At 45.7% G+C, this 24,336-nt stretch overlaps 1 protein-coding gene across 4 annotated transcripts in view; it reads left to right on the top strand.

The window, feature by feature from the left end:
• The window catches only part of Slc41a2 (solute carrier family 41 member 2), a 133,208-nt gene extending 110,307 nt beyond the window's left edge, over nucleotides 1–22,901 (top strand). For all 4 annotated transcript variants that reach the window (XM_059245110.1, XM_059245109.1, XM_059245108.1 and 1 more), the window contains exon 11: nucleotides 19,621–22,901. In XM_059245110.1, the coding sequence (XP_059101093.1) occupies nucleotides 19,621–19,806 (186 nt within the window). In that variant the 3' untranslated portion in view covers nucleotides 19,807–22,901. The remainder of the gene's footprint in view (nucleotides 1–19,620) is intronic.
• Nucleotides 22,902–24,336: the final 1,435 nt, after the last annotated feature.

The raw sequence follows: 24,336 nt of genomic DNA, 5'->3' as shown, positions 1-24,336 counted from the left end.
AGGTTATCACCCACACAACCACGTTCCCAATGCTTTGGCTGCTGTGAACTTGGGTTGCTCAAGAGCTGGTCATTTATTGTCATGTTTCCCTGTTCTCCTCAGTCCTGGGGGAAGCACCCAGGTCTGGTCTGCCCCGCCGTTTCTAGAGCAGGTTCCTGTGGATGGCTCTCCCCTGAGGTCAGGGATGTGCCCATGTCTGCATTGTGTGCTCTGCTGTCTTCCATTCTTCTCCGTAAGAGGAAGAAAATAGAAGTCGTTTTCCTGAGATTATTTGCAAAATATTTTATTAACAAAAGATTTAATTTTAATCGTGTGTGTGTGTGTGTGTGTGTGTGTGTGTGTGTGGTGTGTGTGTGTGGTGTGTGTGTGTGGTGTGTGTGTATGTATGTGTGGTGGTGTGTGTGTGTATGTATGTGTGGTGGTGTGTGTGGTGTGTGTGTATGTATGTGTGGTGTGTGTGTGTATGTGTGGTGTGTATGTATGTCTGGTGTGTGTGTGTGTGTGTGTGTGTGTGTGTGTGTGTGTTGTGAGTAACTGCAGAGGCCTGAGGCAGTGGATCCCTGGAGCCCAGTTACAGGCGGTCATGAGCTGCCTGATGTAGGTGCTGATTTGGAAGAGAAATGCCCTCTCTTAACCTCCAGCCCCTGATGTAACTCTTAGAATATACTTACATGCCCCTCCCCTTTCTGAGACAGGCTCTCTCTGTTAAGTAGTCCTGCCTATCCTGGAACTTGCGGTGTAGACCAGGATGGCCTTAAACTCCCCTACCTCTCCCTCCTGAGGGCTGGAATAAAGATGGGTCCCACCACCTCCAGCCTCTCATGCCCTTTTTATGGCCTTCGCCTAAATCCTTACCAGTGAGGGCTGCCACTGGAGCCGATGAGAGAGCAGTTGCTCACTTACTGGTCTCACGGGTCCCTTCTGCACAGGGCAGTAGCAGCCACTCGGTTTTGAAGAATGGATGAGTTGCTGGTGTGGTTAGCTGCATGGTAGGGCCTCCCAAGACTTAGCTTGTTATTACCGTTATTAAATTGATTTTACAGACTTCATTTTGCTTTGTGTGTGTGTGTGTGTGTCTATGTATGTGCATCTCTGTGTGTGGTATGTGTGCGTGCATGGGGAAGCCTGAGATCGAGCAGCTTTCTCCTGTCACTCTTTAGTTTCTGAGACAGAGTCGCTACATGAACCTGGAGTAGTATCACTGTTGGGCTAGCCTCGCTGGCCAGCAAGCCCGATGGCCCTTCCTGTCTCCATCTTCCAGTGTAGAATTGCAGACACACACACACACTGCTGTGCTCACACATTGCAATGCCCATTCCAGGAATCAGAACCCAGGTCCTCCTCTATACATAACAAACACTGACTGAGCCATCTTCCTAGCCCCACACTGTCATGTAAGGCCAGAGTGACATGCTCAGAGATGTTCATACTAGGTAGACCATCAGTCACCTGCTTTTTGAGTTTTTCTTCATAGTAGAGAAAGGTTGGTATCAATCTGCCATCCCATATTAGTCATCCTAGATGACTAGCTGTGGGTAAGCGTACAGTCATTGGTTTAGATTGTCCTTCTGCACCTCAGTTTGAATCTCATAGACCTGGTGTGTTTCCTTACACAACTTCAAGGAGACTGGCTCTTCCCTTGTGAGCATCAGCTCCTGCTGATGTGCTGTTGACTGCTCACAGCCTGTTAGAATCCAGAGTGCAGTTTGGCATTCCATGCCGCGATGGACTTCACAGGCTTGCCTTCTAAGTCCTAAGAATCTATCTTCTTCCCAGTTTGCTTTTAGCTTCTTTTGCTCCCTGTCTTTCTCAAGTGGACAGAGTCTTGACAGCACCAACAACCAGGCAAGGCACAAAGACACCTGCCAGCCATGTTGGCACCCTCGGTTCATTTCCTACCAGTTCCCCTGGGTTACATCCTAATTATGCATCTTCTGTCTGTGAAGACGCAGAAGTGTGAGACAGATGACACCCTAGAAGAGGCACCAAGACTGCCCCAGATAACTGAAAAAGGACAGTTTTTTGAGACAGTTTTTCTCTGTGTAGCCCTGCTTGTCCTGGAACACTCTCTGTAGACCAGGCTGACCTGGAACTCAGAGATCTGTCTGCCTCTGCCTCCTGAGTGCTGGGGTTAAAGGTGTGTGCCACCACCACCCAGCCATGTCTCCTTATTTTACAATCCACTTATTTCACCATTTGACTAAATACAAAAACTCTTCTGTCTTACAATTTTATTGTATTTTTCCCTTTCATTGTGTGATTATAGATGTGTGCAGATCACACTAATGTTCTGGTGCTAAAAAGCATTTCAGTGGGGAAAGAAGAAAGGACTTTCCTAGCCTTTGATCCATACTGAAGTCCAAGGAAGTGCTTATGCATACAACCCGTACACAATGACTTGAAATCATCTGTCAGTGGAACCTTCAATAATTTCAGGCACTGATTGTCTCCTAAGAAAGTGAGATCATTAAGAATGCTATGAAAATTCTAAAAGAATGAAACTCCATAATAAATTTGTCATTAAAGTTGTATTATATAAACCTTTGCTCCTAGGACAGAGAAAAATGTTTCTCTTGTAGCTAGAGAGATGGCTCAGTGGATAAGAGTGTGCACCGCTCTTCAGAGGACCTGAGTGCAGTTCATATCCAGTGGCTCACAGCTGCCTATAACTCCGGCTCCTGGAGACCTGACGCCCTCTTCTGGCCTCTGCAGGTCCTGCACTTGAGTGCACAAGCCCTCACATACACAGAATTGAACAGTCAATCTTGGAAAAGGTTCCCTTAATGTTAAGTGACAACAGATTCTCCGTATGTAAAGTTGGAAATTAAAAATATGAGGATTTTATTAGGTAATGTGCGAGTCACCGTACAAAAGAAACAGACCACACTGTCCCTGTCCCTGACAGACCACACTGTCCCTGTCCCCACGCATATTAGACATTAGGAGCCAACCAGAGAAGAGGCCAAGGCTGACTGACCTCTTATTTACGTGTATTCTTCTGTGACTACAGTCAAACTTCTGTCTGTCTGACTTTCATTCTTAGAAAATGCTAGGATTTTTTTTTTAAAGAAAGGATCAAAGGGTATATGTTATAGCTGGTAAGAAATGAGTTATTATCAGCAAATATAATATTGGTCTTAGCAACATGTATATGCTTCTCATTAACAAAATTTAAAAGACAAATTTCTTTGATTTTTGTTATAACTACATCCTAGATTTGGATTTCATAGGTACATACAAATTATACCATCTTCTATTTCCCAATAGATTCATATTCTAAATAAAAGTATTATTCTCTACAAAACCCATACCCACTTTATATGCAAGCAGATAAACCTCCTTCGTAATAGGACTTAATATCAGGATATTGGCTAATAACTTGCTTTTTTATAAGTAATAAAAGCTTGTGATTATTGAAGTATATAATGTAATGTGAGCATGCCCACAGCACTAATGGGACAGAGTAAGAGCTGTGGTGGGATGAGCTGTGGTGGGATGTGCCCAGGCTGGGAGCACGGACAGCAGCCTCCTCGTGCTCTCCTTAGGATGGGTCAGTGACAGTGTCTTCATGCTCAGGTCTCTTTTATGTCACCAGTGGGAGCTACAGCGTATCAGAGTGGCAAGACACGATGGGTGGCAGTGCAGGTCAGCACCCGTGGAACCATTCTGAAACGCTGCCGCGTTCCCCGGAGTGACTTCTCTGACTCACAAAGCATGATGCTGAGTGGTGACAGCCTGGCCTCACTTGGACCCTCAGGGCAGCTCCCCCCTCCCCCGTCCCACTAAACAAGTTCATTACCTCGTCTCGGGAAGTTGTTAGTTCTGGGGAGTCTTGCCGTCCCTGTGCACAGAATGTGCACACTCATCCTCTGGCCTGGCGGCTGTGACAGTTGCGTAGCTGATACGTAGCCTCCTGTTAAACGGCAGAGCCGTAGCTTGAACTCTGACACTTAAAGGAAAGAGCCAGCCAGACAGGGCCTTGTATCAGCCTGCTTGGTCTCATTCTCTCTCACCCACATTCTCTGTACTTATGTGTTCCTTAGGATTGAAATCTATCAGATTTCATTTGGGAAGAAATTCTTTATGCTTTCTTGGTTGTTTTTTGTTTTGTTTTGATTTTTTTTTTTTTTGATTTTTGGAGATAGGGTGTCTCTGTGTAGTTTTGGTGCCTGTCCTGGATCTCGCCCTGTAGACCAGGCTGGCTTCGAACTCACAGAGATCCGCCTGCCTCTGCCTCCCAAGTGCTGGGATTAAAGGCGTGCGCCACTACTGCCCGGCTGTCAAAGGAACTTAAAGCAGTCCTTAGCTACTCGTTACAATGGCTGAAAACCAGCCAGTTCTCCTAGGAGCTCGGGACGGTTCCAGTCTCAGTTCTTGCCTTTGGTCCTCATCACGAGAACCCTGCAGCCCTCCCCAGCCTCCTTGCTTCTCCTTGAGATGCCGTCTGTGGGCACTTCCAGTTAGTGTCTGTTAGCACAGTCTTTCCTGCCTGCTTTCTTTGTGTTGTTGAATTGTTTGTAGAAACCTGGGACAGTGTCCAGACAAACACTCTGAACAATAAACGTTAAATGACTGTGAGACAAATTAAAAATAATCATACACACACACACACACACAGACAGGGTTTCTCTGTGTAGTTTTGGTGCCTGTCCTGGATCTCGCTCTGTAGACCAGGCTGGCTTTGAACTCACAGAGATCCACCTGGCTCTGCCTCCTGAGTGCTGGGACTAAAGGCGTGTGTTACCAATGCCTGGCTAGATATATTTTACGAAACAATGAGAAGGATTTTCACCTCTGACAGCTACATTTTGTCCAGATTTGACTTAGAAAGTAGGTCTGCATGGTTCCAGGGGCAGCCAGATTGCTTCCCTGTAGTTTAGCTATGTCCCCTATAATGTTAATTCCAGTGCAGCCTGAAGTGTTAGCAATGGTTTTGGTTGGGCAAAAGGAAGTCCAAAGACACATTACTATCTTTAATGATTTATTTTTAGTTTATGTGCTTTGATGTTTTGCCTGCATGTCCGTGTGAGGGTGTCGGGTCTGCTAGAACTGGAGTGACAGGTGTGAGCTACCATGTGGGTTCAGGGAATTGAACCCGGGTCCTCTGGAAGAGCAGCCAGTGCTCTTAACCACTGAGCCACCTCTCCATCCCCCACTTTACTATCTTTATTATTTATCCGCTGTAATTATTTGGGGTAAGGAAATGAAATCATGGCCTCAGAGCCCTGGGTTTTTTTATTTACTACGTTTGCAAAAGTGCGGGGCCATTTTGTTGTTGTTGTTGTTGTTGTTGTTGTTGTTGACAGCTTCCAATTGTTCCTGAGGCTTGATGACTTCAGTCTCAGTACCACCAGCCGTCACCACATCTGTCAGGCTGTTGGGGAATCCTAGCCTGGGTCAGTACAATAGCTCCACAGAAACATCACCCTTACTCCTGGTTGGCATTGGAGAGCTTGATTCTTAGGCAGAGCACAGAGCCAGGAATTGAACAGGATATGGGATTTATAGAGATGGGAACACAAAGGAAGGTTCATAGAACCTTGTTCACATTGTTACAATGTAACATTGTTTCAGTGGTCTGTAGGTGTAACCGTCTTGTTAAATAAGAAACACAGAGCCAAATACAGAGTTAAAAGCCAAGAGGTCAGAGCAATAGCTAAGAGCTGAGATTAAAAACCTTACCCTTCACTGCCGCTGCTGTCCTACCTCTCCACAAGAGAGAGCTAATTCCTGTGTGTTTGTCCTTTTTATTGACTCTCTATTCTGCCTTCTCATTGGTTGTAAACCCAACCACATGACTTCCTCATCACTGCCTATCTATACAGACCTCCAGATCTTCTATGGTTGGTATTGAGATTAAAGGCGTGTGTCTCCATGCTGGTGATATCCTTGAACACACAGAGATCTGCCTGTCATGTGACAAGAATTAAGGGTGTGTGCTACCACTGCCAGACTTCTGCTATGGCTTGCTATTAGCTCTGACCCCCAGGCAACTTTATTTATTAACATACAAATAAAATCACGTTTCAGTACAAATAAAATATCACCATAGTGGTCTTGGCTGGGACTGTCTTTGTGCAGTCACACAAAATCTTCAGTTAATAGGCCATCCCCTGTTGTGACTGTCTATCCTATGCATGGCGTCCTAGCACTGCTAAGGTCCCCTCCACTTGTACAGTGGAGGATGTGGACAGTGAGGATGTGGAGAGTGGAGGATGTGGAGAGTGGAGGATGTGGACAGTGAGGATGTGGACAGAGGAGGATGTGGACAGTGAGGATGTGGACAGTGGATGGACAGTGGAGGATGTGGACAGCGGAGGATGTGGACAGTGCAGGATGTGGACAGTGAGGATGTGTACAGTGGAGGATGTGGACAGTGAGGATGTGGACAGTGAGGATGTGAACAGTGCAGGATGTGGACAGTGGAGGATGTGGACAGTGAGGATGTGGACAGTGAAGGATGTGGACAGTGAGGATGTGGACAGTGGAGGATGTGGACAGTGAGGATGTGGACAGTGGAGGATGTGGACAGTGAAGGATGTGGACAGTGAAGGATGTGAACAGTGAGGATGTGGACAGAGGAGGATGTGGACAGTGAGGATGTGGACAGTGAGGATGTGGACAGTGAGGATGTGGACAGTGGAGGATGTGGACAGTGAGGATGTGGACAGTGAGGATGTGTACAGTGGAGGATGTGGACAGTGGAGGATGTGGACAGTGCAGGATGTGGAGAGTGGAGGATGTATACAGTGGAGGATGTGGACAGTGAGGATGTGTACAGTGGAGGATGTGGACAGTGAGGATGTGGACAGTGAGGATGTGTACAGTGGAGGATGTGTACAGTGGAGGATGTGTACAGTGGAGGATGTGTACAGTGAGGATGTGGACAGTGAGGATGTGGACAGTGAGGATGTGGATAGTGAGGATGTGGACAGTGAGGATGTGGACAGTGGAGGATGTGTACAGTGAGGATGTGTACAGTGCAGGATGTGTACAGTGAGGATGTGGACAGTGAGGATGTGGATAATGAGGATGTGGACAGTGAGGATGTGGACAGTGGAGGATGTGGACAGTGAGGATGTGGACAATGAGCCTCCATCAGCAGCAGGTAGACCTGCAGACCCCTGTAACATATGTGTGAGCCTCCTCAGGATCCAAGCTGATGATGTCAGGCTTTAACACCTGCCAACTTCTCTGAGCTGCCCCAATGCCTAACTCACATTTCCAGAGTGCTAATTAGATTAATTAGTGTCTCTTACCTTTGTCCAGTAAACTAGCCTCTGCTTTTCTCCTGTCTGTCTGCTAAGCATGAGAATACATTTTCTCAGGTTCAGATTTCTCAGTTATTTCTGCTCTTCCCTTTTATGCCCTCTCCATACTACTAAGACAGAGTTTTCTTTTCAGCTTTTCCCCTTCCGTCAGAAAAGTTCCTAATTCCATTCTTGTCTCCATTGTATTGTTTTTGAGATAGTACCTGCCTGTGAGGTCCAGGCTGGGTTTAATTTTGCCATCCCGTCTCAACTTCCAGAGCACAGGAATTACAGGAATGAACCACCATGCGTGGCTGCGTCCGTATCTTTCTCTATTATCCTTGATCCCCTTTTCTGTTTTTGTTACTGTGGTGCATAGCCCTCCTGGGCACGCTTCTCCTCATGGCTGTGCTCTGTGTATTTGGAGCTCTGACTTCGGCGTGTTCACACTAAGTACGTTCTTAAGACTTTTTTTCTGTGGCTCAGCATTGTTTCTGAGAGTCTCTCACACATGTAGCTGTTACTCATCTATTTTACTGTTACAGATTGTATGATATCCTTGTGTGAATATTATATAATGCATTTACTCTTTTTAATTTTTAATTTTATGTGTATGAGTATTTGTAGACAGAATTTTATGTCCTGCCATCAAATAACCACACAGAGACTTATTATTAATAATAAATGCTTAGCCAATAGCTTAGGCTTGTTACTAACTAGCTCTTACAACTTAATCCATATTTCTTATCTACATTCTACCCCGTGACTCAGTACTTTTCTTTAACATGGCACGTTCATCTTCCTTCTCCCCTCCTCTCCTGGGGACTCCACCCTTCTTCCTCTTAGTGCTCTCCCCCTGTCCACAAGTCCCACTTAACCTCTTCCTGCCTAGCTATTGGCCATTTAGCTCTTCATTAAACCAATGAGAACAACACATCTTCACAGTGTACAAAAAGATTTTCCACAACAAGTTCTTTTGGCCTTCATGCATGTACACCATGTGTGCAGTACCCTCAAGGGCCAGAGGAGGCCATCAGATACCCTTGGGCTAGAGTTACAGCCAGTTGTGAGCTGCCATGTGGGTGCTAGGACTTGAACCCAGGTCCTCTGGAAGAGCAGCCAGTGTTCTTAATTGCTGGACTGTCTCTCTACCCCCTACTCACTCTTCTTTCACTGAGCCTTTAGCTCATGACTATTGAATCTAAGGTGTGTTACTGTGGGTCATCTGTGGACAGAAAGCTTTATGCACTTTTGTGGCATGGACCCCTTGGGAACTTTTTAATATTATGGGTTATCTTTAATAATATGGGCTATAAATAACGTTTTAGTTTTTTTTTCTCTTGGTACTGGGGATTGAACTCTAGGTCTCAAGTGCAGTAAGACATCCTGACATTAAGCTATGTCCTCAGCCTCCCAAGTCAAGTTTTTAAATGCACACAGGGAATTGTAGTCATATGAAAGAAAATGACATTTTCCTCTCTCCAAAGTACATGCATATCCTAGAAACATTTTGTATTGTCCAACAGTCATAAATTTTTTCAGGATAAACATAATACAAATAAAAAATAATAAAAACTGTACACATATACTGTTCATTAACAGTTTTTGACACTGGGTGGTGGTGGCATACACTTTTAATCTCAGCACTTGGGAAGTAGAAGCAGGTGTATCTCTGTGAGTTCTAGGCCAGCCTGGTCTACAGAGCGAGTTCCAGGACAGCCAGGGATACACAGAGAAACCCTGTCTCGAAAAACAAAAAACAACAAAAAAGAAATTAATATTAAAGATTTTGTTGTTATTTTAAGGCATGGTTTCATGTGGCCAAGGTTGACCTGTGTAGCTGATTATGACCTTGAACTCTTGGTCTTCCAGCTTCCACCTCACAGATGTGAGGGTTGGGGTTACAGGTGTGCACTGCTGTGCCTGGCTTAAAGACTTATTATACTTGGGACTTCGTGCCCTCCCCTATTGAAACTAAACAAACAGTCAAGAGTGAAATAGTGTTTTCCTAGGTTATTTAACTTTAGGAAGATGTCTGTGTAGTCTTTGAACAAATGCCAGGTGTATTTAAAATGCTAAATGTGTGAGTGCCTGGCTTGCTATGGGCTTTCATCCTTTGCTCTCACTCTTTGCAGGGCTGATGCGTGTGTGACCTGTCTGAGAGGTGTGCAGATGGGAATGGAGGGTGTTGAGAGCATCATTACATCTTAGCAGGAGGGAGGAGGGAAAGTCAGTGTGAAAGGCGCTGCCCCTGGCTGTGAGGTTATGGCCCAAACTCCGTGACATATCAGCCATTTCCAGTCTTGCACTTGGTGATTGGAGAAGGAACGTGGAGTCCGGCCAGCTCTTCAGAACTCAGGCCTGCTCTGGTCTCAACCGCACTGAACTTTCACAGGAGAAGCAAAAGCTTCCTCCTTGCACACTTCTGAAACGTCTAGACTGTCGGCTGCTGCTCAGGAGTCCAAGGGGCACGTTTTGGCTTGTCTCTTCTCAGAAGCTAAGAAGGACTGTAGCAAGAACGGCTGCAGCCTACCAGGAATCACCATCTGCCAGCTTGGGTCTTTCTCAGTTTATTTTACTCATTCCCTTTTAAATTTTATAAATTATACTTATTTACATATTTGTATGGTGTGTGTGTGTGTGTGTGTGTGTGTGTGTGTGTGTCTATCAGAGGAGTACTTACTTTCAAGAGTCCTCTTCTTCCACCATATAGGTCATCGAGAGTGAACTCGTGTGTGAACACTACACGTGTGCCACAGTGCACGCATGAGTCAGATGGTCCTCACCTTCCACCCCATCTGCCACAGCACATGCCAGAGCAGTGCTCCAGGGCCTGCCCTGTCTCTCCTCCCTTCTCCCTGTAGGAGACTGGGATTGTAGCCTGGCTTTAAGTGGGTTCTGGGGAGCTGAACTCAGGTGCTCACACCTGCAAGCCTGTGCTTTAACAGGAGTCATCTCCCCAGACCTTCAGAAAAGATTTTTGTTTGCTTTTTCCAGTAGCCTTAGGGCACCATCAATCTGAGAGCCTTTAAAAATAGGCAGCTTGAGGCTATTCAGGTCACCTGGGTCACTTGATGCTGGAGTCAGTTCCTTCAAAGACCATTTGTGGTGAGGGATTTTTTTTTAGGGATAATTTTTTTTCCCCTCTCCATGTAATCAAATTTCCTCCTCTTCTTGAGGACAGGTTTACTTCTTACACAGGGTTTTAGTTTTAGTCTTTGAATCTTCTATTAGACGCCCCACCTGGGGGAGACTTTGTTTTTCCCTTCTGTTCCCTGTGCCCCCGCTACTGTCAAAATAAATAAATAAATAAATAAATAAATAAATAAATAAATAAACAAACAAACAAACAAACAGACTGAGCACGTCATGAGGAGCAAGCCAGAAAGCATCATTCCTTCATGGCCTCTGCATCAGCTCCTGCCTCCAGGTTCCTGCCCTGTTTGAGTTCCTGTCCTGACTTCCTTCAGTGATGAACGGTGATATGGAAGTGTAAGCCAAATAAACCCTTTCCTCCCCCAAAATACAAAAACAAACACCTGGGAGGGCCTTGGCTGCTGGAGAGGCAGAGAGTGCATGCAGATGGCTGGGTGAGGTTTGTGTCCAGTGAAGCAGCGTCACCTTAGGACTTAGGGACCACCTCAGCATGCCTTTGTCCCTCTCCCTCTGAGGCCTCTGAGTTTTCTTGTCAGTTCAGTGATGCCTTTGAAAAGACATTGCTTACAAAATTGGCTGAGCATTTGAAGTTGTTCTTTTTTTTTTTTTTGGTTTTTCGAGACAGGGTTTCTCTGTGTAGCTTTGCGCCTTTCCTGGAACTCACTTGGTAGTCCAGGCTGGCCTCAAACTCACAGAGATCCGCCTGGCTCTGCCTCCCGAGTGCTGGGATTAAAGGCGTGCGCCACCACCGCCTGGCTTGAAGTTGTTCTTAATGATTGAGTTATTTGCCATGCTGCTAAAAAGTAAAGCCTCATGTCCTTCGTTTGGGCAGGGGTGTCCCTTGTTTGGGAGGGGGTCCCTCTGGGAGGAAGTATCCCTCGTTTGGGAGGGGGTGTCCTCTGGGAGGGGGTGTCCCTCGTTTGGGAGGGGGTGTCTCTTTAAGGCTTGGATCTGGTTGTGTTGTATATTAATCTACAGGAAGAAACAATTCTTTTCCCAGCAGCCCCCAGTCTGTTCAACAGAGCCGGGTTGGGATGGGGAGAACACTGCAGTCTTTGGAGTTTCACAGCCTCAGTTGGACCTCACTCTCAGTTACTGTCTGACCAGCCAAGTGACTTCAGTCTTTCTCCATCCAAGTTTCCCCTCTGGAGAAACTATCTCTGCGAGAACAATTCACACCATAGTCCTCAGGAGCAAAGGCCGTCAAATGTTAGCACCGCTCAGCCCCTAAACCTCACAGAAACAACTCTGATCGGAACGACATTTCATCTGAATAGCAGAAGTAGACTGAATTCCTGCTGAATGATGGTCCTGAATTATTCCCAGACATTTAACTACTAGATTTCAGCGGTAGCCTCAGCCTGGAGACGGAACTAGAGAAGGCTGTTTTCTAGGGGCATGAATTCAACCTTTGCAAAGCCCAGTTAGGAAGAACTGTCCTCACTTCTATTTCTGAGGGTTATTTGTGTCATATTCCTAAGCATTCCTCCCCAAAGCAATCATCTTGCTTCACACAGTGCACAAGGCTGCTGTGGGTAGTCAGCATGAAAGAAATGCTAATGCATGCGAATGTTGATCCAGCTCAAAGGAAGAGCCGGCCTAGAAAGTCAATAGCGTCCAAAGCAAATATATGTTCTTGTGCCTACGTATTTATTTAAATTCTAGACAGTACATTTATAACTTGCATAATTAACCAGGGCTACAAAGTTGCCTTTTCAGAAGGCATATTTACCCAGAGAAGATATGCATATTTCATAGAGAGCAGGCGATGTTAGAACATAGTGTGCCCTTGGTTTGGTATCTGATGTGGAAAGCGTTTGTTCCTTAATCAATGATTTAATTTTGAGGCAAAACAAGTTGCAGTAAGAAGACTCAGACACCATTTTCATAATTTACACCAGAGACCCAAGAAAACACTAATATATTTTGATAACCTGAAAAAAGAAGTTTTAAAATATTTAAACCTGTTTAAACTATTAGTCGTTAGAACATCTTCAAAAAGAAATCATGTAAGAAGTTGACTTGATTCTGTGGCCTCTTGTGTAGAGGAAATGGAATAAGAACGTGGAAGAGAAAACACGAAGGAGATTGTGTGTGACCGTGTATGATGGCAGGCTCCTTCCCTTGTAGTTACAGCTGGAGCACACTGTCAGGGCAAGTCCATCCAGTTTAAAGGGAGGTTCAGAGGTGAAACGTCCCAGTGCTCACACGCTTGTTCCAGTCACCTTTTAAATAAAAGCCATGGATTCTGAGCTGCGGTGCTGATAGTGCTAGTGTGTGTGGCGTTCTTAGAGGAACCAGGCAGCGCTGTAAGCCCCACACCGCAGCCCTGTGAGGTGGGTGTCAGCGGCTCATGTTAGAGGCTCGGGCAAGGAAGACGTGGCATGTCTTCATCTGCGGACAGCAGCAGTTACCCGTGTGGAACCTCTTAGCCTACTTGTCGGCCTTCACCTTAGTACTTGGTCAGTGCCTTCCCAGTGTCTCAGCTGCTCATGTTCTGAAGTACAGCCATGCAGGAACTTGTAAGATATAGATAGCCATGCATTTATTACTCAGCTTTAGCAACCCTTAAGTTACTGGAAGCAAATATTTCAAAATGATAAATAAAAATACACCGTGTACGAGCCACCCACACACCACTCCCTGTCCCTCTTCATTCCTCTCCAGTGCTCATCAGAGCCATAGCTTGTCATTGTCCTTGCCATGCCTGTCCTAACGTGTGACGCTGTTATTTTTAACATCTGGAAGTGTATTAAAGTGTTAACACTTTCCAGAGTTTTCTGTTGCTGTTTATAGTCAACCTAATGCTTTTGAGACAGCGTCATCTAGTCCTGTTCGTTTTAGAATCTGTTCACTTGTGTGGCCTGAAACTTGATGTAGCCATGCTTGTCTAGGTCATGTTCGGCTCCTGGCCTTTGGAACATGAATGGTGTGGTGAAGGTTCTCGCTCACCCGTCAGTACACTCCTGCAAGAATTTCTCTGGTTTTCCACAGGTATCCCAAGGTTTTGCTCTTGACCTTTTGGGAACGCCCAGGGACCTGAGATCTGAAGAGCCGAAGAGCTGGTTCCTTAGTGGTGAAAAGTTTATCCTTATACTCGGGTGGTTCAGGGAGTGAGAAGAAAGCAGATTGTTGTTTCTGCATGGAATCTACATATGAGTGCGTACAGGTGATTGTCCTCTAGGAGAGTGAGCCAGGTCCATGCCTGTGACAGGTCGAGGCTCCTACCTGCTGAAAGGCAGTGCTGAGGAAGAACTTGGGCTTTACGACTGGGCAGATTTGAATCTTACTCAACCTGTAAGCTGGGTGTTTGTATCTTACCAGGGAAAAAACCTTCAGATAAGCACAAAACAATCCTTATCACCCTCAGTTTTTTATTACACTCGTTTTTAAAGGTTGTTCTTATTTTATGTGCTCATTAAACCCACAGTGGAACTGCTGACCTCAAGTACTCGCACCCAGTCATCTTTCCCCTAAAGATGCTTGCCACGCAAGCCTGGCAGCCTGAGTTCGATCCCAGGAACCCACTCCACAAGGTTGTCCTCTGACCACTACACGTGTGCCACAACACACGTGTCACCCCCCACCCGCACCCCCAAATCAGGGGCACACAAAGATTTTTATTAAATTTTCTTGTTGTGTATTTACATGTATGTTTTCATGTTTGTGTGGATGCATGTCTGTGTCCCTTGTGTTGAGGCCTGAGGACAGCCCTGGATGTCATTCCTCAGGTACCCCCCCGTGCGCACACACACACACTTTTTCAGACTTGGTCTCTCACTGGCCTAGAACTAGCTGAGGACTGGCCACATCGGCTCTGACCGGCCAGTGAGCCTGAGATCTTCCTGTGTCTGCCTCCCCGGTGCTGTGGTGATGGGCATGCACCACACCTGCCATAACATAGGCTCTGGATTGAACCCTGGCCTTCACATCCGCAGGACACTTTAAAGGCGCTGCCTCCCCAGCCTCCTAAACTTTCTTAAGCTGAGTAGCTGCTGCTTACAGATGGCTTCGCTTTTCTGACTTTACCTCAACCTTTTTTTCTTTAGATTTTCCCCTGCCTTCTCATTTTCTTCTTCCTCCTCCATTTATTTATTTATTTGTTTATTTATTTATTTATTTATTTATTTATTTATTTATTTATTTATCTATTTATTTTTTCTTTCAGAGCTGAGGACCAAACCCAGGGCCTTGTGCTTGCTAGGCAAGCGCTCTACCACTGAGCTAAATCCCCAACCCCTTACTTATTCTTCTAGTGTTTCCTCTGTCTTCGGGACCCCGACCACCTCGGCAGTGGTTTTCATATCTTGGTTTCTTATGCTTACTGGGCATCTTCCATGGGCATCTTTCCTTTGTGTTTCATGAAGATTCATTTTCTTCCGTATTATAGACTTTTTGCACTCAGTTGGCATGTGTGGCCCAGGAAAACCTTGAGTGTGGTCAACTGCAGCCCCTAATTTCCCAGCACTAACACTTTGAGCTGGTGGTCTTGGGCAGTTTTCTTACAATCTGTCTGCTTCCGTTTTCTCCTGTGCCAGAGAAGGATGATAGCCCACACTGTGTTATAGACGTGGTCTGAGAATTAAATCAGTTTGTGTGTGGTGGACCTCTTTTGAATGCCACATGGTCCCATTATAGGCCATTTAAGAGACAGTGTTTGCTTTTATTGTAGCTTACATCTTATTTTTTCTGTGAGATAAGCATGGAATGGAATACACAGATTAAAACACTATATTCCACTTTATGCTCATCCCACGGGAAAACCAAAATGATTCATGTCCCTTGTTATCAGTGTGGTCAAACATCTTGGATATTGGCTCTTGTGTTTCTTATTTCCCTTGTCGGATTATTTTTCTTATGAACTGTAGGAATTCTCAATAGTTTCTCAAAATATTCTAAACACTAATTCTTTGTCAATTAAATGAGAGGCAGCGATATTTTATAACCCTGGGGCAAGATTTTCATTTATTGAACTACAGAAGCATTCACTGCAACTTAGTAAGTTATTCATTTATACATGTGTTATTTATGAATTCACCCCAAATCAAGATCAGAATGATACTCTCTTATATTTCCTTCTGAAGTTTTTCTTTTTATTCATTTTACCTGCAATTTCTGTTGAGGTGTGGAGGGAAAAAATAGAAAAAGTTCGTATTCTCTCTCTCTCTCTCCCTGTCTCCCCCTCTCCCCTTCTCCCCCTCTCCCCCTCTCTCCCTCTCTCCCTTGTTGTCCTGGAACTCACTCTATAGACCAGGCTGGCCTCAAACTCACAGAGATCCGCCTGGCTATGCCTCCCAAGGGGATTAAAGGCGTGCGCCACCACCGCCCGGCCTGAACTCACTTCTTAATGTGTAGTTCTATTCCATTGTTGTCTGAGACAGTGTACAATATTGTTTCAACTTTTAAAGTTCATTGGAACTTGATTTTTGGTCTGTCATGTGATAGTCTTGGGAGATGTATGTGCTGAAGAGCAGAACATGCTGTGTGCTGCTAATGAGTGACACAGTCTATACATGTGGTTAAGCATTTGCTCTCTTGTCCAACCCCAGTGTTACTTAGTTGGTTTTCTATCTGGGTTATCTGTCCATTGAAGAAAGTGGGGTGTTAGAGTTCCCATTGTTACTGGATTAGAGTCTCTCCCTTATGTCTAATAATATTTCTTCCTGTATTGAGGTGGTCACATGTTGGGTGTGTGTATTTGCAGTTCCCATGTCTTTGTGTTGAATCAATCCTTTCTTCCTTTCATGATGACGTTCTTTGTCTCCTTGATTCTGCTGTTTAAGGCCCGCTGTGTCTGGTGAGGGCAGCTGCTCCTGTCCCACACTGTTCCCGTGTGTGTGATTGGGTTTCCAGCCTCCTCCTTTAGATGCTGTGTATCCTCACTGGAGTGAGTCTTCTCATAAGCAGCACATCATGGGGGCTTGCGTTCTCTTTGTTGCATGAATCCTGATTGGTCTTAATAAAAACCCAGAGTTTTCAGCCTGATCAGAGGAACAGAGCCACCACCTCTTACCTCACCAACTCCTCAGCCTGAAAGAGCCTCTAGTTCCTGTCTCCTCCTGCCTTATATTCCTTTCTCTGCCCAGCCATATCACTTCCTGTCTCAACCTTCCTAGTGCTGGGATTAAAGATGTGTGCCACCACTGCTCTGTCCTCTGATCCTCAGGCAAGCTTTATTACAAACAATATATCACCACACTCTTTTAATCATTTAGCCAATCTGTTTATTTTGATTGAACTTAATCCATTTAAATTCAAGATTATTGTTTATAATTATGAACTCTTTTCTGTTGTTTCACTAATTATGCACTGCTCACTTTTCATGACTTTTTCTTTATGATTTAGTAACTTTGTTACGCTGTTTAATTTCTCTTCCATATATCTGTTCTTCTAGAGAATTTTGTAATGTTCATTTTTGTGACAGATTCTCAAGTATTTCTTGGATGGCTGATTTAGTACTTCTGAGGTTCCTTGGATTCTCTGACTTATTTTCTTCTGATTTTGAAGGATAATTGTGCTGGGTATAGCATTCTTTCTTGGTTGGCAGGGTATCTTTTTTCTTTTACTATTTTGGCTGTATTATCTCATCCTCTATTCTCTCATATCTCATTTGGCCTGTAAGATTTCTTCTAAGAACTCTGCCACAGGAATCTGCTCTCAGTCTTAATGGACCTTTGCTTATAATGTGACGTGACTGTTCTTCCTATTTTTAGGATTTTCTCTTTGCACTGTACCCAGTCATTGATATTTTGACTATAATGTGCTTGGTGATGATCTGTTTTGGTTGACTCTAGCGACTTTTGAGCATCTTGAATCTGTATATCGGCTTCCCTTAGAAGATTTAGGGCATTTTCCACTATTATTTTGTGAAATGGGTTATTATTACTATCATTACTGTGAGTGTGTCTGTTTGATGGGAGGGTGTGCATATGCTGCATTGTGTGTGAAGTCAGAGGACAGCTTTGGTTCTCTGCTTCTGCCTTTACCCAGGCTCCAAGGATTGAGCTTGGTGGTCAGGCTGGCGGTGACAAACACTGTCCCCACTGAGCCACCTCACCAGCCTGCAAAATGGGACTTAATACTTTTCCCCTTTTCTTTACTTTCCAGAGTTACCATGATGCATATTTGCTAACAGTCTCCCATATGTCTTAAAGGAGCTCTGTCTGTCTGTGTCTGTCTTTCTAACTAGGTTAATTATAAAAGCCCTGCTTGTGTTGGTTTGTTGTAAAAGAATTCTCTTTTATTTTTCATTTAATTGAAGTTTTCGGTTCTAAGGGGTTCCAGCTAGTTCTTATTTTCTGTCTTTTCTGAATTTTCTTCTTTATAGTGTTGATCTCTGGCCTCCTGCATCTTGAACTAGGTTTTGTTAGGAATGTTATTCTGAGTTCTTCTCAGCCTCTCGGAGGTGTTCTTCAAATTGAGATCATTTCTGGAGAATTACATTCTCCTTTGCAGGTTCCGTGTTTCCTTTGCATTCCTTGTAACTTGTTGGTGTCTGTGCAGCTGGTGTGTGTGTGTCTCTTCTGATCTTGTGAAGGACCTTCCGTAGGAAAGGATGTTTGTGTTTAGATGGGACATAGGACGCCAGTCAGCTTGGGCACTTGTGGTTGGTCACGGAGACCCCAACAGCATGGTCTTTGTGCGTTTTCTCCCTCTAACTGATACCAGCGTGGCTGTGAGCACCTTTGCAGTCAGATTGCAGCCTGAGAAAGCTGTATGACGCTGCAGTGGAGGTGTCTTCAGGCTCCACTGAGTCTGGCTGCGATGACTCTTTGGTGACAGTGGCATGTGGAGAGAACGGTCTACGTTCTGTAGGGCAAGTGCAGGTGGAACCAAGGAATGACACCAGTCGCCACAGGATCTCCACAAAGGAGATCTTCCCAGGACTCCCAGGTTTCTATGGGAGATGCCTGGGACTGTAGCAAGGCTGTCATGGTTCTGGAGATACAGGGTGGGCTGGGCTAGATGGGCACAGGTGACACCGGGCCCTGGCTTTGCAGGCTCTGGAACACAAAGGAGATTGTCCCTGGGTCTGGCTGTGTGGTTGTTATGGTTGGTCTGGTGTTAGCGGGTGGGGGAGAAGGCTTTGTCTAATTCCTCTGGGGCGGGCACAGGTGGACTCTGGATTGTAGCTGTGGCAGCCTACAGGATACCGAAGGGGATTCTTCCACCAAGTGAGACACACACTGACCCAAGGCTTCCGGCGGGCCAGGCATTTGGCTGCTGGCTAGAGCTGCGTCTGAGCAGTGACTGTCACAGTATATATTCTGGGTTTGGAGGAGCTACAAGGGAGTGCCTTCTTTGCAGCTGAGGTGTGACTTTTAGACTAACCAGCTCCTGGAAATGGGTCTAAAGCTTGTGGAGTTAGGACTGCAGGCCGCTGGTCCCAGCTACTTACACCGTTCTGCGCTGAGGTTTGTTTTTTGTTTGTTTTGTTTTCTTCAAATAAGAAGATAGACACTCAGATTCATAAGAAACCTGCCCGAAGAACAAATTGAGATTCAAATCCAAATCTTTTGGTTTTGAGACAGAGTTTCATTATGGTAACTCACTCCGTGGCCCGTGAACTTTTAGCAATCCTTCCTTGTCTCTCAAGTGCTGAAATTACAAGTCAAATTCCAAATCTTACAGCACCTAAGTTCAAGATTCTAATATTCTCTACTTCCTGTACACCCAGAGTGTCCGAATTAGCTTTATGTGACTGCCAGGTAGCCTTGGCCAATGAAGCCGTCAGGAAGCATCAGCCTCACGCAGGGGGCGGGCGGCAGCACTCAGAGCGTGATGTCTGTGGCAGAAGTCCAAGGGCATCCGGCATTCAGCCCCAGGGATCTGATCTTTGGTACCAGTCTCTCAGATTTGGGCAAGCCACCCTCCTTCCGGGTAAAGGGGTCAGAGCTAGAATGGTAACCCAAGGCAGAGATTGGTACTATGTGTGTTTTCCAGAGGAGAAAACACCACAAACCACAGCTGGATGAAGATGAGACGCTGCAGGTGAAAGCTGGGATGCTTTAAGCATCTCAGGAATCCATGCTCTTTGTTGTTGTTGTTGTTGTTATAAAAAGATTACCTTCCTGTTAATTAGCTGCCTCTTTTCAAGCATGGTTCTTTACCTGGACATGTGCTGTTCCTTCCAGAAACAAGCAGTTCAGGCTGGTGGCCATGTGAAGGGCGGGAGATGCAGGCGACAGTGGTCATCTCTGGTTCTCTCTTGCAGGTGTTCACCTTGCTGTGGATCGCCGACTGGATGGTCCATCGCTTCTGGAGGAAAGGGAAGGACCCGGACAGTTTCTCCATCCCCTACCTGACGGCACTGGGTGACCTGCTTGGGACAGCTCTGCTGGCCTTAAGTTTCCATTTTCTCTGGCTTATTGGAGACCACGATGGAGACGTTGGGGACTAATGGATCCTAGAAGCTGTTGCGGGGTCACCCAGGAGGAGAACACATGGGCAGCCACTGCGCCCCTCCCCAACGCTCTTCACCTGTTGTGTGACTTATGCCGGGGTAGTCTGCGGTTCACCCTGACTCCATAATGGCCTTAACGTGCTTTTTAAGGAATTTGTGCTGAAACCACAATGAACGGTATTTGTGCTGCTTTTTGTAGAATAAATAATTTGACAGAGACATAGATACAAGCTCACACTCTGAAGTTAATTAGGAAAGAATATAGGATGTTTACAATGAATAATTTTGAAACCACAGAGCTAGCAGAAATATACTTTATTATTAAGTTATAGCGCGAGGTTAGAGGCAAGGGAGCCTTAGCTGCCTTTGCCCTACAGCTGTCTCCCTGCAGCGGATGCTGTGACGGGAAAGGACCAGCCAAGCACCCTAAGTGTTAATTACGCCCTCCTCCGCGGGAGCAAGGCTGCCAATCACTTATTCCTAAACTGACTGATTCCTTCTGCTGAACACGTGACAAACTGACTTGTACTCGTGTGTAAAACTGCCCTGTGCCAATGTTCACTTTATTTCAAGTTCTCAACAGGTGAGGCTTTAAGAGAGGGGCTCGCCATGCCGCCCCCGCAGGTCTTCAGTTTGCGGGCCTCTTGCTCTGGTTCCCTCCTCCTGGCTCTAAAAGCAGTGGGCCGTTTTGTTCATTTGGAAAATGTTGATCTGATTTAGAAAATGGTCATCAGAGCAGAAAATCAGTTGAGCTGTATTTGTGGGCACAGGATGGTGTGTGTGTGTGTGTGTGTGTGTGTGTGTGTGTGTGTGTGTGTGTGTACATACATGTGTGAACATGTATGTATGCATGCATATGTTAAAGAGTGTGAGCATGTATGAACATATGTGAGTGTATGTGTGCTCATGTGTGCATGTATGTGCACATGCGAACATGTGTGAGCATATGTGCATGCGTGCGTGTGTGTGTGTGTGTGTGTGTGTGTGTGTGTGTGTGTGTGTGAAGAGAGAGACAGAGACAGAGACCAGAGAGAAAGACAGATATAGACAGATAAACAGACAAAGTAATTCCTTTTTCTTAAGTAAGTACCATTTAATAAAACAGAGACCTAAGATTTGGGAAGCGCAGGCGCCCCTGTTGCTCTGTTGGGCCCCCTGCCTGTCTGTCATCCCTCCAAAGGAGATGCTGTGGCTTACCTCGGTCAGCATCTCATCACGGGCCCATCTACAGGGACCATCTCATTTACGAGGCTGTAGTTCTCAAGCAGTTCCCTGAAGCTCCAGCCTGTCTTCTCACAGCTGACTTGCACCTGGCAGTCGATGGGAAGCTCAAGAGAACTGCAGTGCAGTCTTTGAAGACCGTTAAATATCTAACAATTGAAACTGCCGAGGGAGTAGAGTGCCGTGACGTGGACTGTCACGGTGAGTTGGTGGTGTGTGACCAGCGGGTGGTTTGTAAATACATTGAGGAGGTATTCTTGTTATTGTGGAGGCTGTGGTTTAGAGTTCTATATTTTTGCTTACTTTTAAACGTCATTCAATTCTTCTGCCTTATAATCAGACTTTGAAGGCATGGTTTGAACTAATTATGGATCTCTCCTTTAGAGAGTTGTAATGCCACAGAGTGAACATTCTGACAAAATAAGCATAAAGTTTACATTGATGAATATTTAGTTGCAAAGATTATTTTATGTTTTAAAAATTAATATACCTTTCTTTTTATTATAAGGTATTTGTGAATTTGGCTGTACGTTCTTTTGTTTTGAGACAGTCGTGCTGTCTCCCAGGCTGGTCTTGAACCTGAGGCCTACCCACTGAGCTTCTTTTTCCTGGACTCGCAGAGTCAGTCCCAGTGTCAGCACTGCCAACAGTGTTAGGCTGCTGTGTCTGTCACACGTTCCAAGACACATGCAGATGCCAACAGCAGTCCTCTCCTGTCTGGATCTTAGAGCAGGGACAGAGGGATGCAGAGGAGTGACATTTTTAAGATTGCACAGTTGCAAAGTGGCCGGACTGTTCTAGACCTGTAGACTTTGTTGTGTCATCTGTACCCAACCCCCCAAAGCACATAAACTATCCACCTCCTTACCTGAGAGGAAGCTGGCTGGAGAAAGTCCAGTCCAGTGTTCCTAGTCTCCAGAATTGCAGGGATGCCTCCACCGGATGTGTCTTGGTGGTCAGCACAGCCAGCTCTGAGGTAGTCATGTTCCTAATGTCAGAGAGACTGTAAAGGAAATAATGAATATTATACCTTATAAAATGTTTTCCACTTTATGATGAAGACTTTAGATTAAAAAACAACACCTCATTTCTTTTCCTTTTATTGTTGTTTTGTTTTTCGAGACAGGGTTTCTCTGTGTAGCCCTAGCTGTCCTGGAACTCGCTCTGTAGACCAGGCTGGCCTGAAACTCACAGAGATCCTCCTGTCTCTGCCTCCCGAGCACTGGGATTGAAGGCGTGCGCAGCCACCGCCTGGTGACGCCTCTAAGTACCAACTGTCTTCCTGGAGCTACTGTGCCACGGGAGACTAGCGGGCAGCTGATGCTCGGCCTTTGTCAGGACAGTAAACCGTCTAAAATGAATGCAATGGGCAAAACCAAACGCGGCCTGAGTGGGTTGTAAAAGGATATACATTTCTTTAAAAACAATTGCAGATCTTTGAAAGTCTTCATGTAAGCATATAAGTTTTATTTACCCATAAAATTTATTATCAGTCTTAGGTAAACTAACAGTATTTTTATACCACGAAAAAACCCTACTTTCCAAAATTCTTTTTCCACTAATTTACCAGGCACATTCTACACATAGCTAAATAAATCATATTTTTTTATTCTTGACCATCCACCTTTTTTTTGAAATGTCCAAAGTTTCTTAGAGGCTAATAAAGTAGAAACACATGGTGGATGTCTTGTGGAGACATCAGAAAACCTCACACCATAAGCTGTCCGTGATGTAGCCAAATGAGTCCTTTAGAGTCTCCCAGTGGTAGGGCATCCCTTCCTCCCTGTGTCTAAGATATAGTTTACCCACTGACAGTGGGCTCTGGCACCTTGGAATTGTGTAAACCCAGTCAAAATAAAATGTGAGAAGCATTTCCTTGTGCTGCTGTGGTTCCTTTTTTAATTACCCTGCCAGCTACAGAACCTGGAACATGTCTGGAAAAGCCCCAGAGGGTCCAGGTGGTCTGCACCCCCCCAACACACACTGTGTTTATGGAGCGTGGTACCTGACTTTGATGAGAGCCGCGCCTCCAGCCCACTGCTCCGCTGTGCTCCTCCGGTTGAGTGCTCCTCCGGTTGAGTGCTCCTTCGATTGAGTGCTCCTCCGGTTGAGTGCTCCTCTGGTTGAGTGCTCCTGCCTTCCCTCCATCATCTCTCACAGAGCTGGGTCATCAGTCCCTTCTAGACAAGGCCTGGCTGCCTAAACAAAGCTCACAGTCTCTGTCTGTCTGTCTCTCTCCCTGGCCCTGAGCCATGGAGCATGGCCTGTGAAAGACACATGCCCACTCGGCCCCGTCTACGTTTCTAGCCTCGTTCGGTGGCAGGAAGCTGAGTCCTCCGCGGTCACTTGTGCTTGGGACAGAGATGTGTCGCCCCCAGATAACTGAAAGTACATTCATCCAGTGATTAATTCCAACTAAGTCCAGTGATTAATTCCCACCAAAAAGTGTCACCTTAAAAAAAAATAACAAACCAGTTGGAGGCAGAGGCAGGCAGATTTCTGAGTTCAAGGCTAGCCTGGGCTACAGAGCAAGTTCCAGGACAGCCAGGGCTACACAGAGAAACCCTGTCTCGAAAAACAAAACAACAAAAATCACATGGGGAATTAAATGTGGCTGATCACATGGATGAGCACCTGGCTGTCTCTAACTCGCCTCCGGGATCTGCCCATGCTGCCTTCCCTACACTTCCTGAGGCTCCTCGTCCACTCTTCCCCCGGCTCTTTTCTTCTCAGTTTCTCAGTGTTGGGATGCTCACCTGTGTCTCCCCGGAGTCTCCTTTATTCCCCCAGGCCTCCTACATCGTTGTTACAGCATCTATGCTAATTCCTAATGTACTTTCCAGGTTCTAGCCTCTCCATTGAGTTCCTCATCTGTACCTCCCAATGGCAGTGGACGGTGCCACTTCTTAAATGATCGGCAGCTGGGCACCACAGCTGTTTGGACAGCTGTCCCACCAGCTGCAGCAGTTTTCAACAGACCACTGTACCCAATAGATACAGGGTACACCTTAAAGCCGACTTCCCTCACCCACGCAGAAGTAAGTCAGGAAGACCAACAATCCAAGGGTGAGGCAGCCCGCGGAGGGGCAGCTAAGAGACAAGAAGACATGTAGATGCTCCTCTTTACAATCAAAACAAGGCTAGGACTGGGGAACTGGTGTCGGGATCTCAGGACTTGGGAGGTAGAGGGATAAGGGTCAAGGTTGCAAGATCTTCCTCAGCAACAAGTCAGGTTTGAGGCAGCCTTGGATACACGAGACCCTGCCTCAAAACGAAACATGAATTAAAGTGATCTTAGCCTTCTGG

This window comes from Peromyscus eremicus, chromosome 18 (assembly GCF_949786415.1).
Source record: "Peromyscus eremicus chromosome 18, PerEre_H2_v1, whole genome shotgun sequence".
In the NCBI taxonomy this organism is placed as follows: Eukaryota; Metazoa; Chordata; class Mammalia; order Rodentia; family Cricetidae; genus Peromyscus; species Peromyscus eremicus.
The sequence above is the reverse complement of the archived record's forward strand: the minus strand, read 5'-3'. Positions and strand labels throughout refer to the sequence as shown.